The 17,266-nt window shown below is 32.5% G+C and overlaps 3 protein-coding genes across 3 annotated transcripts; all 3 read left to right on the top strand.

The window, feature by feature from the left end:
• Nucleotides 1-4,175: 4,175 nt before the first annotated feature.
• LOC134257396 (uncharacterized) lies at nt 4,176-5,541 on the top strand. Its single transcript, XM_062740020.1, has 6 exons — nt 4,176-4,232; nt 4,426-4,497; nt 4,687-4,761; nt 5,048-5,143; nt 5,244-5,339; nt 5,428-5,541. Exons 1-6 carry the CDS (start codon nt 4,194-4,196, stop codon nt 5,539-5,541), a joined length of 492 nt encoding a protein of 163 aa, XP_062596004.1. The 5' UTR covers nt 4,176-4,193.
• Nucleotides 5,542-5,729: 188 nt separating this feature from the next.
• Nucleotides 5,730-7,282, top strand: LOC134257420 (uncharacterized). Its single transcript, XM_062740038.1, has 6 exons — nt 5,730-5,789; nt 5,919-5,981; nt 6,278-6,373; nt 6,686-6,784; nt 6,906-6,995; nt 7,124-7,282. Exons 1-6 carry the CDS (start codon nt 5,742-5,744, stop codon nt 7,184-7,186), a joined length of 459 nt encoding a protein of 152 aa, XP_062596022.1. The 5' UTR covers nt 5,730-5,741; the 3' UTR covers nt 7,187-7,282.
• A 3,989-nt stretch (nt 7,283-11,271) lies between these two features.
• LOC134257493 (membrane-associated tyrosine- and threonine-specific cdc2-inhibitory kinase-like) lies at nt 11,272-17,184 on the top strand. Its single transcript, XM_062740106.1, has 17 exons — nt 11,272-11,523; nt 11,960-12,095; nt 12,498-12,595; nt 12,723-12,805; nt 12,921-13,046; nt 13,165-13,240; nt 13,376-13,498; nt 13,616-13,659; nt 13,831-13,881; nt 13,978-14,084; nt 14,203-14,306; nt 14,388-14,457; nt 14,717-14,863; nt 15,020-15,119; nt 15,388-15,492; nt 15,623-15,770; nt 16,082-17,184. Exons 1-17 carry the CDS (start codon nt 11,452-11,454, stop codon nt 16,109-16,111), a joined length of 1,620 nt encoding a protein of 539 aa, XP_062596090.1. The 5' UTR covers nt 11,272-11,451; the 3' UTR covers nt 16,112-17,184.
• The last annotated feature ends 82 nt before the right edge of the window (nt 17,185-17,266 follow it).

Below are 17,266 nucleotides of genomic sequence, written 5' to 3'. Positions count from 1 at the left end.
TCATTAGGGTCTTTATCATTAAAACAGAAATGAAAACTTGAAACTCGTTTGTTATAAATGGAAATATTTTTATAATGATAAATTTGTGCTTTGTGTGTTTTTCGTCTGTCTAAATATGTCATAAGAATCGCTGAAATTAGCATATGTCTTTTTAAAAATCTACATCTTTTTATGAACAGCTGTTATAGGAATATGATATTTTTAAGAAACGTTAAGTATTTTAAATATTTTTTAAAATATTTTTCAAATCTTTACTTTGATGAGTTTATTGAAATGCACAATACACAAAAACATCGTCCTGAAATCAAGCGCCTATGAAAATTATATCACACACTAACAGCTAGGTACATAACAGAACAATAATGTAAACGTACGAGCATTCCTTTTTAATCCGTCTTTTATTTAAAAAAAACTGCTATTACTTAATTTAATTCATCTGTATTTTCCTCCAAAATTTTATGCTTTCTTTTTTCTAGAATTCTGAGAAATATGAAGGCAAAGTTTCTTAAATTACTGGTATTTCAAAAAGATGTAATTCTTTATAACAAACTTTTTTATTTGCATGAGGTGTGACTACAACATTTCGTTCACACGACATACCATCTCAGTGAGTATATATATCTCGTTCACAGGACATGTAATTAGGATGCACTAATCTGTCCAAAGAATGTTGGATAGGGTTACTGTTAGTGAAGTTGATTTCCTTATGTAGATTAGGGTGTAAAGGTAAAAGGTATGCGCCAGGAATCTAAATTGGGGTGAATTTCCATAGAAAAATCAATAAACTTAAAGAAATTTACAAAATGATGTAAGATTTGACTTTCAAGTGCATTTTTTGTCAGAACAAGTTATGCATGTACGATTTTCTTCAATTTTTAAAGGGAAAGAGAGTACATGTACGTTTAGATCCAATATACATCTCATTCTGTCGGTCTAAATTGATACCGGTATGTACGAGACAGTACAAATCAATTTTTTAGCACACATCTTTCAAATTTTATGACCAAGGATAACATTTTGCAAATAAGGGTCAAACTCTAAGGTCAAGATCAAGAGTTGGTACTCAATGAAAGAGCTTGTCATAAGAATTAACAAGAATTAAGACATTACTAAAATTTAGATTTGGCTTTTATTTTATATATAACTTTTGGTGTTAGTGTTTCAACTTCATAGTGTATATCTTGTGAGAAGACTTTTCCATCTAAACATGTTTTACATATTGACCTTGAAGTCGGAGCTTGGCCGTCTTTTAAAAAAAAAAATTAACCTTGGTCATAAATTTTGAACAGTTTGAGTTAGTAGTTTCATTTTTCACGACCCTATTTTTATGCCCCCCTCCCCCGAAATCGAAGATTCAGATGATTACTAGTAGTATTTGCCCTGTCCATTCGTTTGTCTGTATGTTTGTTTGTCCGCAAAAACTTAAACCTTGCCCATAACTTTTGAATGGGTGGGGATTTGGCTTTCATATTTCACAGGTATATTCCTTGAGACAAGATCTTTCTTCGGGCTCTACCAAATTTGACTTCTTGACCTTGAAGTTTGACCCACTTTTGCAAAAAATTTAAACTTTAACCTACTGTAAATCACTTTTTATAATAATATTCCTTATCATTATTTAGAGGAACACCCACAACTCGTGAAAATTACATCTCGTTAATAAAGAGTTAATGACTATCTCGCGAGAAATAAAATGTCGCCAAAATTTAGTGATCTACAGTATATGTGTTTTTTGAACAGTTGGAGCTAAGGATTTCATACTTTATATTGTTATTCATTGTGACAAGACCTTTCAATAGGTTTAAATATTTTAAACCTTGACCTAAGAGTTTGGCTAATTTTTTGAAATCTTTATCCTTGGCCATAGTTTTTGAACAGTTAGTACTAGGGCTTTCATATTTCATTGATGTATTCCTTATGATTAGATACTAACAACTTTGACCCCTTGACCTTGACTTTGGATTTTTATTTGCATTGGAAAAGCTGAAATGTTCGTCATACACTGTAAACTGCCATACGGGGGCATCAATGTTTCACAAACACATCTTGTATGAGAAGACAATCCCTCTGGTACCAAAATTTAGTCCCTTTGACCTTGTCTTTGGGGCATACTTTGACCTACTTTTGACAAAATAAAACCTTGGAAATCACTTTTCAATGGCTTTCATATTCAGTGCAGATTTTCCCTTGAGTACCAACAACTTTGACCTTTGATCTTGAAGTTTTATGTACTTTTTACGTCACCTGAGCTGAAAGATCAAGTGAGCTTTTCTGATCATCCATTGTCCGGCGTGTGTCCGTTTGTCTGTTTTTAAACTTTTCACATTTTCAACTTCTTTTCCAGAATCACTGGACCAATTTTAACCAAACTTGGTACAAAACATCCTTGGGTTAAGGGGGGGGGGGTTAAATTGTTAAAAATGAAGAGTCAAGTTCCCTTACAAGAGGAGATATTCAAGAAAAGATAAAAATAGATAAAAATCTTCTTTTCAGGAAGCACCCTGGGATATTTCAAAACATTAAATAAATGCTTCTTTTTTTTTCATTCAAATTGAAACAAAATTGTTTTCAAAAAACAAAAGAAACTTTTTTCTCTAGATTTGTATTGTTTCCAGAGGCATTTGATTACTATATTTCATCTTTGTTTAACCTCAAGGACTCTGTGAAACCGTACAGAAACCTTTTGTAACAGATTTTGCATGCATGATGTGGATTCTAAGTTGTTAAAATCATGACCCCAGGGTATGGCGGGACCACAATAAAGGAATCCAGTTTAAAATTGGATATATATATTGAAATATATAGGAAAAATCTCTTTTCAAGAACCAGACCAGAAAAACTTAATTTAACGTGGAAGCATCCTTTGGTAGTTTAGATTATAAATTGTTAAAATCATGAACCCAAGGGGTAGGACGGGGCCACAATGGAACCCATTTTTTACATTGAAATGTGTAGGGAAAATCTTTTGGCACTCATTAAAAAGTTATGGGCAAGAACAAAGTTTTTGCAAACAGCAGATAGACAGACGAACGGCTAGAGTAAGACAGATAGACCGGGCAAAAACTATAAACCCCAGAATCTTCGATTGCGGGGGCATATGTCTGCTCTTTTGTGATATTGTGACGTAATAGATGTTTGACGTTTAGTTGACGTCACAATCATCACCATAAACAAAGAAACTAAGCAGAAAGCAGATCAGTTTGTGAATATTACAGGTATGCAATATTTGTTTAATTTGGTTAATTTGACGCGTTAGATTTCTGAGTAAAATTTATAGTGATATGTAATACAGTCAAACCTGTTTTAAGAGGCCACTCGTGGGAGAATGACAAATTGGCCACTTAAGACAGGTGGCCACTTATTCCAGGTTTCAAACCAATGAATAAAAAAAAAATGAGACCACGGTTGTGTATTTATTTTCACACGTATCCATATCCAATTTAACACATTTAAAAACTTGGGAAATTTTTAAAAGTCAAATGAAATCCCCTTTACATTTCATTTTACATGAATTTCTGAAAGAAATCTGTTATTGTTTTTTTTTGTGTGTATTGGTAAATTAATTTTACAGCCATAGAATTTGTATACATCACAGGAAATCAAAAAATGTTCTAACTTAGCATTTCCCTGATGCTGTGTTAAGCTTTTTTTTTTTTTTAGTTTTTCTAGATATATATTTATTTATATAACATAAAAGGTTAAATGTGAGAAATTGATTAGGCGAAATTGTAGTAGCCTATATATTGAGTTAAATATATTATGAAAATATTCAACAACTTACTTTGTATATTATAAAAATCTTTTAACAATAAATCATTTAATCATATTAATTAAATCCTTAAATCCTGATAGAATTCAAATTACACCTGCAATTATTGGTCATTAACTCATTATCAGCTGTTCATGTTTGGCTTCGTATGAGGATACGAGGTACGTGTCTGAGTCATGTGACAAAACAGTCAAAATGGCCGCTGAAAACAGGCATGTTGAACGAACGGGACCTAAAAACACTGGCCACTGGCCGCGTTAGACAGGTGGCCGCTTAAATGAGTTAAAATATAGTGAAAAAATGAACGGGCGGGATTGAAACTGGCCGCTCATGAGGAGTGGCCGCTGATTAAGGGTGGCCGTAACAGCAGGTGCGACTGTACATTACTTTATAATTTCTTTTATAGAATTTAGCAACATTTATCATGGACTACAGTGAAATACTTGATTTCAGTGACAAGGGGGTAAGCGTAAACCTTTTAGTTTCTTTGTCAGTGATAATTAAATGCATATAGAATTTGATAGATGGAATTTTTTGGTCACTTTGTCCAATTCTTTCATATATATCTTTTTTAATTTTGTGAATATCTAAAGAAATGTTTTTATGCTTTAATTATTTTTGTTTATACTTGATAGTCTTATTTGTTTTAATTCTAGGAGACCAAACTGGAGATTTTAAAGTTTAACTATAATTGGTATGAAGAGGTAGAAAGGCAAGAGAGATTGGAGGTACTTAATATCTTGTATTCTTGACAATTTCTGTTCATTTTTTTTTCCTTTACTATTCAATAGTATAATATTGTTTATCATATATTATGAAATACTTACATGTAATTAAATATAGGCACTATTCGTGTGCATCAAGTCTTCTCCCATGCAGAATCCTCGTTTGTAATTTACATGTATTTATTTTATAAGGCAATGGAGATACAGGAAAAAGAAAGAAAGAAGACTGTGAAAACTTTAATGCGAAAAGTTCACCAAGAAATGATTGTAAGTATAAAAATAAAAAAAAAAAAAAAAGAAATACAATGATGATAATTACATATGATGTCTCAACCATGGGTGAAATATATCAATTGTCAAGGAGTTTTATGCATAATTTATAAATATTGAAAATATGTCAATGATACAGTGGAATGAGAAGGCCCCCACCCCTATTTTATTTTAATTCGCCCAATCAATCCTTGATTCAACTGAATTATTAATTGTTTAACTTTGTAGTGAATTATATGCAAATTTTATACCAAAATATGTAATGAATATATTAATTAAATAGGACGTGATATCCAAAAAGTCAAAAGAGATGGACAAAATAAGATCCGATGTGACCAGAAAGAGGGAGGAAATGGCAATAGTACACAGAGAACTAAAGGTTCGTAGTACTCACTAATTAATATACATTAATTAAACAGTTACATGAAGCAAGTTATCTATAATGAAACCAAAATATAACCAATACATACTTATCATAGGACACCATAACCAGAAAATCCAGTGAGATGCGAAAATTACAGGATGATATAATGCGGAAAAGGGAGATAATGGGAGATATCCACAGAGAGCTAATGGTAAATTACTCCTTAATACATTTACATTTTATAACCAGTGAAAAAAATACATTAAATTTGAAATGTAATGAATGTATACTTATTCCAGAACGTTATGAAACGAAAGTCAAGCGAGATGAGCAAACTTCATGCTGCCATGGTGCAGAAAAGTGAAATGATGAAGGAAATCCATAAAGAACTGATGGTATGTGGTACTCACTAATTTGTGTGCATTTTAAGAAAACTTTACATGAATTAAAATTATCTAGTACTTTAAAATGTATTGATTATATATACGTATCCTAGGTCACCATAATCGGAAAGTCAAGTTTGTTTTTTTTTTTTTTTAATGAAGCTGATATATACTTATCCTAGGACACTACAGACAGAAAATCGAGCGAGAAGGAGAAAATTCATGCCGCCATGATTCGTAAAAGGGAGATAATGAAGACAGTTCATAGAGAACTTGAGGTGTGTAAAATTCATTAATTAAGATGATAAAATTATCAATATGACCCCATGGATTTCATTTGATACTGGCATAAACCAATCATTGTCGCTGAAAAAATTATCCTTTATAGTTTAATTTACTTTTTTAAGGTGGAAGCTCAAAGAAAGAAAACTGTGCGTGGTATTAGAAGCAAAATTCTGCAGGAATGTATGGTGAGTTAGTAATACAACTTTTTAGTTATAACTGATGATTCCAATAATGTATAATGGATTTAAAATTGCTAATCTATGCAATTATATTTCTACATGTCAAATTAAAACGATTTGATGTTCAACTTGAGTGTAATACCACTTTGATTAATCCATTTCACATAGTGAGAGCTGAAATATAAATAGCTTAACATTTTAAGATTTTTAATTTGATTATTTAAGACAATTAATAAAAATGTTTCAAACAGACTTCCACTTCTCTTTTAAAACTTTCTAAGCATTTATTCTTTACATAATAGGAAACAGTTGCCAAAAAGACAAATTATATGGCCCTCATTCGTGCAGATATTGACAGAAAAATAGAAATGATGGAGGCACTTCACAAAGAGCTTGTGGTAGTTACCTGAACATAAAGTACATAAAAAGATTTTTATTTCTGTGATATACACCTTAATTGCTTTTGAATTTTTGACTTGCAAGAACATTCTTAAAAGAATTGTTGAATTCGTTATAATGATTTATTTTTTATTGGTCCTAAGTCTTCTGATAGAAGAATTGGTAATCTTAAACAGAAGTCTAAAGAAAATCAAAATAATATAAAAAAAATATTTGAGAAATTGAAAGTTAGTTTTATAATTTCTTACAAACTTTTTTGAATGAGCTTAATTCCTACGTCTTAACTTGTCATATTTTATTTTATTTGAAAGAAATCCAATTTAGAGTGCAGAGCAGACGATGATGATGATGATGGTGACGAAATGTTTGTGCCGCGGAAACTTTTCCTTTTCAAAGTGGATACTTTCAAGGTCAGTCTAAAGTAAAAAAAAAAAAAAGAAAAAAAAACATTTGATTTAATTTTTACGTTCCCTCAGAGAGACACAAATATACTTCAGGGTTTCAAGCAATAACTTCATTTCGATCTTTCAGAATGATATGCCAAATCAAACGATGTCCATTCCGAAGCCGCCTCCGTGCATGCGAAGTTTTGAGGACAAACATGCACATGGTACAGAAAAGGTATAGTATAATGAGATTGATAAAAGTATTAAAATTCTGTATAAAACGTTTCTATTTATACATGTAGCTGTTTTTTAAATACATTTCAAATATATTTGTACAAACATAGATTATTTTTTCTTCTGCAGGAATTCCCAACAAAGAAGAGATCTATGAGAACTCGTGTGTTGAAGTTTTTTGGAGTGAAATGAATTTGTCTTAGAAAAATGAATCTGAGAAATTGTTCATATTTTTTGTTTATTTTTTGGAGTCATCATTTGATTTTGTATTAAATATGTATATATTTTATTGAAATAGATGCTATTGGAAAGTTTTATTTGTCTTTCTGTTTTATTGTAATACTTTACAAATATTGGTGGTTTTTAAGTCAAAACATCTTTTAGACACCCGATGAGTACAATATTTACGGAGTCCGAAGAGCGATGTGAATGTTGTTCTTCGAACGTAGCTAAATCATCGTATTGACCAAAAATAAGCAATAATTGTTTTATTATATGATTCAATGAATAAGTTTTTATATTTGATATTTCTTTGTCCGAGATAAAACTACAAACTGTAAAAAACATTCGATTTCTAGAAAATGCTTCTGAGGTTTACAAAATCCTTGGTAGGGCGGCTCCACGAAGATACACAGAAGTAGAGGCTTGTCTACCACATGAATGTACGTGAATAAAATGCGTGTAAAGCATGTAAATATAATCAATAAATAAATGTCAGAGGTTTTTGGTTTCATGATGTGATGAGCAAGCAATTGGCTTGCGTAAGAAGATGAGTGAACATGATGAGCGAAACTCTTATCTCAATATTGAGAACTTAACTCTTGATACTAAATTCACAAAATCAGTATAGTTTTTATATACCTAAAACTATAGGCTTTTTGAAAGCTATGTTCGCTTATCTCCTTTAGGCCAAGTAAAATTAATCTTTAGATTCTCATCCTAATTTGCTAAATAATTGGGGCGGGTGGGCGGATTTTATTTTTTATTTTTTATAATTGATAAATTGTAAGTATCAACAAAACATGGAATCTTCGTACACATTTTTTCCCCTAAGTTAATGCCAATATGAATAGACTTTATTTTTTCATATTCTTTTAAATATTTCATGTATTTAAAGAAAATTCTTGCTTAAATCATTAGATATTTATTGTTAATTAACAAATTATCAAGTACACATATATGGCACAAACAAAACAAAATGAGGTGGAGTTCTGATACCAATAAATTTTGTACGCATGACTTCTCATCGGCCTTTCCCCAAATACCTTTTAGTTTTACCTATAAATCCCTCTGTTTTCTGAAAAATGTTCAAAATAGGTCATATTTACAAAATCTATAAAATATATATATCCTACTGAAAAAACCAAGGTAAACAATTTTTTTAATTAGCACTAAACATTCTCTAAAGTCTGCCTACGATGTATTATTTCTTTTTTCAAACCAGAATCACACACAGTTGGAGATCGTTACAACTTGACCAGGTGTCATTTTCCATGTCTATTTTTATACCCAGTTTTAAAAAATCTTTAAAACTTGCTCATGCCAGTGATGGTATCTAGATGTGTTTATGCTATTATTTTTTCTCTGCCTTCCCTATACTGAAATTAATCTTTTCCTTACATATTTAAACTGCTTTTATTGCCGATTTTTCTCCATTCTTCACATGGCTCTTTTGCTATAAATAGCGACACACAACTTTTAATACAGACGGGAGATAAGTCTTAAACTTCACCCAAATTCTTACTGAATAAAAATACATGAAAATGCCTTTATTAACACCCAAATATCAAAATAAAAAATGCCGGGGCGGGAGACTTTGAGAGGGGCGGGCGGGGATGAGAATCTAAAGATTAATTTTATCTGGCCTTATGCAAATCACCACATGCAAGCCACTTGCTTGATCATTATATTGTGTTAATTTGGAATTCTTAATTCGATTTTCGATTATCGGTGCAAAGTAGAATGTTGAAACATTACATGTCAGGAGCGTACATGTATAATTATGGGATCGATTTTAAAAAAAAGGGTGGGTGGGACATCATAAGGGATACGCTAATTTTCTCAGATGCAAGTCATTTACAAAGGTCAAGGTCAAATTAAAAAACAACTTTTCATATGGAACACATCTATGAAATATGATAATCCTAGTGCTAGCTGTTCAAAAGTTATGAACAAGCTTAAAGCAAAATTTTGTAAAAGTTGGTCAAAATTAAAGGTCAAAGTCAAAAGCAGTTATACCCATTGAAAGGACTTGTCACGATGGATACACATGTAAATTTTTGAGAACCCTAGCACTAGCTGTTCAAAAATTATGGCCAAGGCAAAAATGTGGTATTTTTTAAAGTGTGTCAAACTCGAGAGTCAAGGTCAAAAGGTAAAATTTGGTGGTACCCTAAGCAAGGTTAAAGTTTTTGCGGACAAACAAAAAGACAAACGGACGGACAGGGGAAAAAAAAACATATACCCCCCAATCTCTGAATCGATTACGGGAGCATGATAAAAATTGAAAAATTATATCTGGAAAAAAAAAACTTTGAATAGACCTTCCCCATCGGAGAAAGAGAAGAGTTTTCTAAAACCAAAATGTTATTAGATGGGATGTTAAGATCTAAAAACATGGGAGGGGACTTTCATTGAACATTTAATTTCATTAAATTAAATCATCAAATCAAAAATGTACAGTCTCCAAAAATGTTGAAGAGACCCTTCCCCCCCCCCCCCACACACACACACACAAACACCGAGTACACATACACAAATCATATCGTTTACATAATACATGTAATTGCGAGATACGTGTTTGAATGGTTCGTGGTTTTCTGTTTGGTTAGGGTACAGCATTGTTAATTAATAAAAACATTGTGTTGACCTGCATATATGTCACTAACGGAATGAAATTAATACATACAGCTGTCCACGTTTTACTGTATAACCTGCCTTGGGACAGTTTACACGTTATAAAAATGGGCATCGGAAGCAAATTTAAAAAGGGGGGGCTAAACCAACAAAAAAGGTAAACACCAATTTTCAATGCATAGAAATTGTCTATATTTGCAAAAAAAGTGGGGGGATGGTGGCTAAGTCCCCCCCCCCCTCCACCCGGTTCCGAAGCCTATTATAAAAGAGTTCCGAACTGTTCAAACCAGGATATTACATTAAACTTGGGTAGCTATATTTATTTTTAAAAAATGAATTTCCTTCATGAAGTGTTGAACTTAAGTCTTTTTCTCCTTCCAAGATGTATTTATGAAACACTGATCAGCTGATGGCGAGGGTTGAAGTTTCTCGAATGACTCCATGGTCAAGGTTAAAATAAAGGTCAAATTAATGGAATCGCCCAAATGATGGTCTTGTCACAAGAAATATATACCTATGAAATATAAAAACCCTAGTAATAACGGTTCAAAAGTTATACGGTCAAGCTTAAAGTTCTTTTTGATAAGTCAAATTCTAAGGTCAAGGTCAATAGGTCAAATATTTTTTTGTCTTAAATTGCCACGATAAATACACATGTGAAATATGAAAACCCTAGCACAAATGATTATACTTTATGGCCAAGGTGGGTAAAGTGTGGTGATTTTTGTAAAACTGTCAAACTCGGAAGTCAATGTTTGGTACCTGAAGAGAAGTTTTATTACAATTAATAATGAATACACCTGTGAAATATGAAATTATAGCCATATTGCCCCGCCCGCTAAAAATGTTATGTTTTGTGAAAAACAGACAGACAGACACACAGGCAGTCGGATTATTTAGGTACATAAAGATTAATAAGATTATGGGGGGGGGGGGGTAAAATCCTTATCCGTCCACCCAGATGCCTTCGTCCTGACACACTTACTCATTCATATTATAAGCAAATGTTTCATTGTGACTTATTAGACTTATGTAAATAGACTGTGTGTGTTTTAATGTATCACATAGCTACAGATATGAAGTTAATTTTTAATCTTCATAATCCCTCTCTTTTGTGGGCATTAGGATCACCTGTCTTCCTGACTACCACGTGATATTGTGGTAACGGTTTGGCAATATGCCCAATGTAACGGTACGTGAAATCGGTTTTCATTGGCTACTCAATAATGATAATAGTTTCGTAAAAATTAAGATGACGTTTAACCACTCAATTTTTATTGATTCGGAAACAAATAAATACACCTTTATTCGATATAACTCTTACATCCCATGACAACCCTTTTAAGAATGAAAATTTTCAGTACCAATAATCTGCAAATAGATTTATCCAATGAAAATTGCTGTTACATCCACTCTGGCAAAAGACCGCGAAAAGAATTATTACCCCATTGAGAATTGTTTTTGTTTACGGTTTAGTGTACAGGAACTCTTAGGATTAAACAGATTAGAAAGTTGTTTATATAATTGTGTATTGCTCATTATCACTTAATGAACTGGTGTCTTGCGAATGTAATGGGTTGAAGAGATGTGAATTCGAAGAAATGGATGTGTACCCAAGTCCACGACCAACCCCCCAATTTTTTCTAGAACCTCAAACATTCTCGACTAAAAAGGTAAGACTATGGAAATGCCATCTACATGTCATAGTTAATAACACTGTAAACTAACTGAATTTGTTACTGTCAACATCTAGAGAAAAAAAAAAAAATTATGGTAAATATTGTTGATCAGGCAATCGTAAAAAGGGTTACTGGAAAAAAGTTCTATTGCTTCTCATAATTCTATGATGTTAGCTATAGCTACACATGAAATAAATATATATGTGTTATTATGTATAGATGAACTGATAAATGTAGAATTATTTGCTGGGACCATGCTAGTTTATTGAATTCCTTGTGTGATCTAATACACTATATTCTTTGTTCCTCATGTGAGAAGTGAAGTATTTACTGTGACAGTATTTTGAATGCCATCATACATCATAATACATTTTTGTAACCCCTTCTTAAATGTACATTTGTTTCACTAAACTTGTGAATTTATTTGCAGTCACGTTCTACCCCAAGGAATTGTGGTCCACCAAGGCCTCCTGTTAAAAGTGCCCCTCCCATCAGTCGAATATTTCACCACCGCCCCATCGAGAGGGCCCAGGTTGTGTCATTTCGCAGTGATGAAGGCAGTAGATGTATCCTTTTTACTATGTGAACTGTGATTTGCTCAATATTTGCTTTGCAAAATATGTTCAATGATAAAAACATTGCTGGTAGCACAGGTACTCTTTTTTTTGTGAACATTGTTTAACACCAATGTAATGAATTGCCAGGGTGTCACCATGTGCTGTCAGTGAAGTTCAAGATTTATTTGTATCGACCATACATGTTTTAAATGCAATGAGTTAATATTGTTATTGTGTAGAATTAAGTGAAAGAAGTATAGTATACAGCTCAAAAATTGAAATATTTTTTTTATCACTGTACACTGTAAATTTTATAAATGAACTAGGTAAAAAAAATGTTCAACACTATGTAATTTTTTTGTTATGATCTTTTCAACTATTAACCTTCCCTTTCCTTAACTATGTGCTCAGCATTTTTAGAAAATCAGTACAATAAAAGCAGTCACCACCTGTACTTTGAGCAAGGATTCAAAGTTATAAGTAGACTGGGATATGGATCTTTTGGAGAGGTATATATAATGTTGTTTTCTAGTTAATTTTTTTTTCATTCATAGCTCAATATCTTTTGTATTGTTTGTTTTTTGAAGTAGTAAAATGTACAAAAAATCCCTCCAAATTGGAACATTTGTTTTGCAGGTTTTCAAAGTCCAAAGCAAAGAAGATGGCAAGCTTTATGCAATAAAGAAGTCTAGAGATCCTTTTAGAGGAGAGTCAGATAGGTTAGCAAAATTTGGGGGAAAAAATAACAATATTTAATTTTTGGTGTAGAGAAAACTTCCTGACAAACCATGTCAGATGTGATTTTGTTGACATACTGGTTGCTCTTTTGAACAGGAAAAGGAAGTTTGAAGAAGTAGCAAAGCATGAGACGTTACCACCCCATCCAAACTGTGTTCGTTTCTACCGGGCCTGGGAAGAACGGCAGCATCTATATATCCAAACTGAGCTCTGTAAGCTAAGGTAAGAAAGAAATAGGAAGTGCATTATTACTTATTCTTTGAAAGAAACATGAAATGTTATTAATTGAGTTTACAAGATTTTTATAACTACTGTATAATGTTTGATTTTGTATTGTTAGCTTGACAGACTACACAGAACAGAATCATGATTTATCAGAGACAACCATAGCCAACTACTTGGTTGATTTGCTGATGGTGAGTGCAATTTTGAGATCTAATAAGTTATAACTAAGTAAAAATAGTGAAGTGAAGAAGTAAGTGATGTTTTGTATGCAATATTAAGTGATTTCCAACCACTGAATTCATTCAGCAAGTTTTTTTTTTCTACAGGCATTAAAACATTTACATGACCATAATCTGGTTCATATGGACATCAAACCAGACAATATTTTCATATCCTTTGATGATATCTGCAAACTGGGAGACTTTGGTTTAGTATTGGATCTTACAAAGGTATGTATCTGAACAATATTCTCTTTTTGCACTGAATAATGATTTACACATAAATTAATAACATCTTAGAAGTAGAAAAGTCTTAAAATGATGAAAAAAATTGTATTTATTTTTAAGGGTAATGATATATCTGAAGCCCAAGAAGGAGATCCCAAATACCTGTCTCCAGAGTTAATGTGTTCAGGGCAAGTCAGTAGTTACAGTAACCACAGCTCCAGTGGACTCGATCACAGTATTTCTGATGGTAAGTTTAACAATCATACAGACTCAGGGATCACTTTGGGCTGCGCCCTTGCGCCATTGACGCGGTAGTTTTCAGAATGGCGCATTAGATCTCCAGAGTTAATGGAGGGCAAGTTTGGAAAACCTGCTGATATATTCAGGTAAGAAGAATTTAGAAAGGTTGATTTTGGAGTAATTCATTCATGTGTGAGACTAAACTTTTGTCTTTTAAAACTTCCATGCATTAATGTTTTCAGTCTTGGCATGACAATACTGGAGTTAGCAAGTGACCTTGACCTTCCACGGGGTGGAGAAGGGTGGCATATGTTACGCTCTGGACAACTTCCTGAAGAATTCCTAAGAGGTAAGTATAATCAAGCTAATGAATTAACAGTCATGATGGATATGTCATTTCCTAGTTATTTGAAAAAATAAATCCATTTATGACAGGAATATTTACATGGCTTTCTTCTACTTTGCAGACAAGTCTTTTGACCTGAAGTATGTGATACAACAAATGTTAGATCCTGATCCAAAAGTTCGACCCACAGTAGACCAAGTGCTAGCTTTTCCATATGTCAGAAAAGTAAGTGTATTTCTAATCTAAAAATAAAGGCATAATTTACTGTATCAGTCCTTTAATATTAAATTACTGGTTACTTTGTAGGTATGGAAGAGAAGACGGAGAGAGTACATGTACAAAAGAGCAGTAAGTGCATGTTTCTATCTCAGCAGGAAGATTTTTTTTTTGGCAAAAGAAATATGTATATGTCAAGTACTTTGGCGCCGAAGTAATAATTTGCGGCTATTTCTTCATTCAAATCAATGGACTTTGGAACGTGCTTTGTAGGTGAATGCCTTGTCAACCCTGCTCAACCCTGCTCAAAATCTTACAAGCATATCATATCAGTAAATATCACAGATTTCTATCGAAGACTGTGCCATTTATATATAGTGATTCCGGAAACAGATTTCCTTTGTTATTTTTCTTTTCTGGCATACTAGCCTTTTTGTTCCTGATCACCAGTGTGTTCACACCCAGTTACTGGAGAAACTCCAGACTTAGTGTCGGCTCTAGCAGCAAACATAACAGTAGTTACAGTAACCACAGCTCCAGTGGACTGGATCACAGTATTTCTGATGGTAGGTTTAACAATCATACTTGTACATACCGGAAATTATCTTTCAAAATTACATGAAATGCAAACTGTGTAACCTTACCTAATGTAAATGATATGCACAGTGAAAGGGTGGTAGTCTGTGTAGTTATACACTGTAACTGTTGAATTACTTTGACAGATGAATGTTTTGAGGATGACCTGAGTATACACAATAACTCCATGGGGTCACCCTTAGACAGCTCCTCAGGGGACAGCTTCAGTGAATTCATTGTACCCTGGTAAGAATGATACAAAGTACAGCCTTTAGTCACTATTTTCAGTTTTATAGAGGCTTAATTTCCATTGCATGATGGTTTTATAAATGGAACTATTCCTGATTGAAAATTATTTTTTTCTTCCCTCAAAATTTACAAAACATTAAATATACATGTAATATGAAAGTATATCTCTGGCAAACTTCTTTTACATAACATATTACACTTCAAAAAGGTCATTAATATTTAAAAGCTTTGTTGAAATTAGTGAAGATTTCTTTTATAATTTTAGTAAGCCTGCTCCAAGACGAGCATTCACATCACCGGTGTCAAGACAACGACCTTTGAACTATATTAGTCCACCAATGAGTTCCTCTCCTTTGTTTTGCAAATCCAGGTAAAGGAGAAAAGATGTCAATATTAAAATTAACTCGATATGCTTTATTTTGTGGATTGTAAATGGCAAAGAATCGTAAATAGATGTGTCATATTTGGTGTAAACTGTACCTTTATGCATTTCTATGTAGAAAACCAGAGACGCCAAACACCAGCTTTGAGAGCAGTTTTGAGGATGAGCGATCTGTCACCCCAACATTCAACAGTAGCAACAATAACCTGATGGAGGGCGGAGAGGAGAGTAACAAAGTCAGCATAGAACCCAAGAATCTGATGGATGTGAGTCAGATTTTTCTCTTGTGTTGATCATAATAGTTAATTTATGTACATGTATGTGGTAAAATCCAAATTTTAGTGTTCACTTTAGTGTTCAGTTATGAGAATGAATTTATACAAGAAATTGTAAATTAATGGTGATAAGAAGCTTGGAAAATGGTATTTTGCATCATATTAACATTCCATACCAGTAATATTACTACTCTAATAATACAAACATTAAATTTAGTGTCTGTGTATGATCAGTTTACAGTTATGGAAAAAAAACTATGAACATGTGTAATAATCTTAAATTTCTGTACATTTTCTTCCAGATGTTTGATGCTACTAGTGATGAAGATTAGTGCATTGTTTAGATTCGGTGGATGTTGCTCAGCACCAAAGAGTATTAAGTCTGTAGACTTTTGAGTTATAACTGCTGTTATATGTGTTCAACCAGCACCAACTGCCTTAAAGACTTCACCCAAATGTGTTCACTAAAATGTCAGCTTCAGGGGAAGCCACCGCTGTGAATAGTGCTTCATTATTTGTTCTGTGTATCATTAAATGATTTTAATGTATGTATATTTTAGATAGGTAACAGGAAAACCTAATTTTGGAGAATTACATGTTTGTATGTTATACATGCATCCCCCTACACCTCCAGTCATTTACTTGCATGTTTAAATCATGAGCATAATTTATGGACAAGTGTAAAAATAGGAATTTATGAAATTTATTTAGTTATTAAAAAGTGAAAATTTATGCATTTAGGTTTTGAAAAAGTCACCAAAATGTCTTGCCAAAGCCATTATGTCACCTGAATTCACAAAACCCTTCTTCATTAATCACTTGAATGTTACGATATTACTGAATCTTGCTGAAAGCTGCCATAAAATATACACTCAGGCAAAAACCATTTTATAGGTGCTTTATTTCAATATACTTAAAGAATTAATACAATAAATAAGGCCACCGTTTGTGTTTCATTCTACTTAAGTTGTTTTGATGTCAGAGATACTGTAGACAGGTATTTTCATTCTTTTTTTCTTTATTTGGTTTATTTAAATGTGAGAATAAATTTTTGATTGAATGTAAAATTTCTCCAAGAAGTCCCATTGCAAAATCTAATGTCAAGTGGAATCAATTTACATGTAATATTTCTGTGTAATTCCTTCTGTTTATAACAGAAAAGGATTGTAAAGATATATAAAGATTAAATGTCCTTTGTTATCATTTAATTTGTTGCTTCTGTTAATTATTGTTAATTTCTCTTATTGGAAGGACATGTTAATTTGATCCTCAAAAATGAGGATAGACACTTTTTTTTGTTACATGTATTTTATTGGAAAGCATTCATTTGAACATGCTCTGAAATGTGCTTATGCAATTTTTAGTACACAGTGCATCTAGAGTAAAATATTAAACACCAGCTACTTGCAGTTTCGATTTATTTTTTCATGAAGCTTGTTTTCTGCCTAGTTAGATTTTCAAATGAATTGGACACATCTGTTGGGAAA

This window comes from Saccostrea cucullata, unplaced genomic scaffold, assembly GCF_032062105.1.
Source record: "Saccostrea cucullata isolate Sc308-1 unplaced genomic scaffold, CSIRO_AGI_Scuc_v1 ctg514, whole genome shotgun sequence".
Classification (NCBI taxonomy): Eukaryota; Metazoa; Mollusca; class Bivalvia; order Ostreida; family Ostreidae; genus Saccostrea; species Saccostrea cuccullata.
Note: the sequence above shows the minus strand (reverse complement) of the source record. Positions and strands in the feature narration are given on the sequence as shown.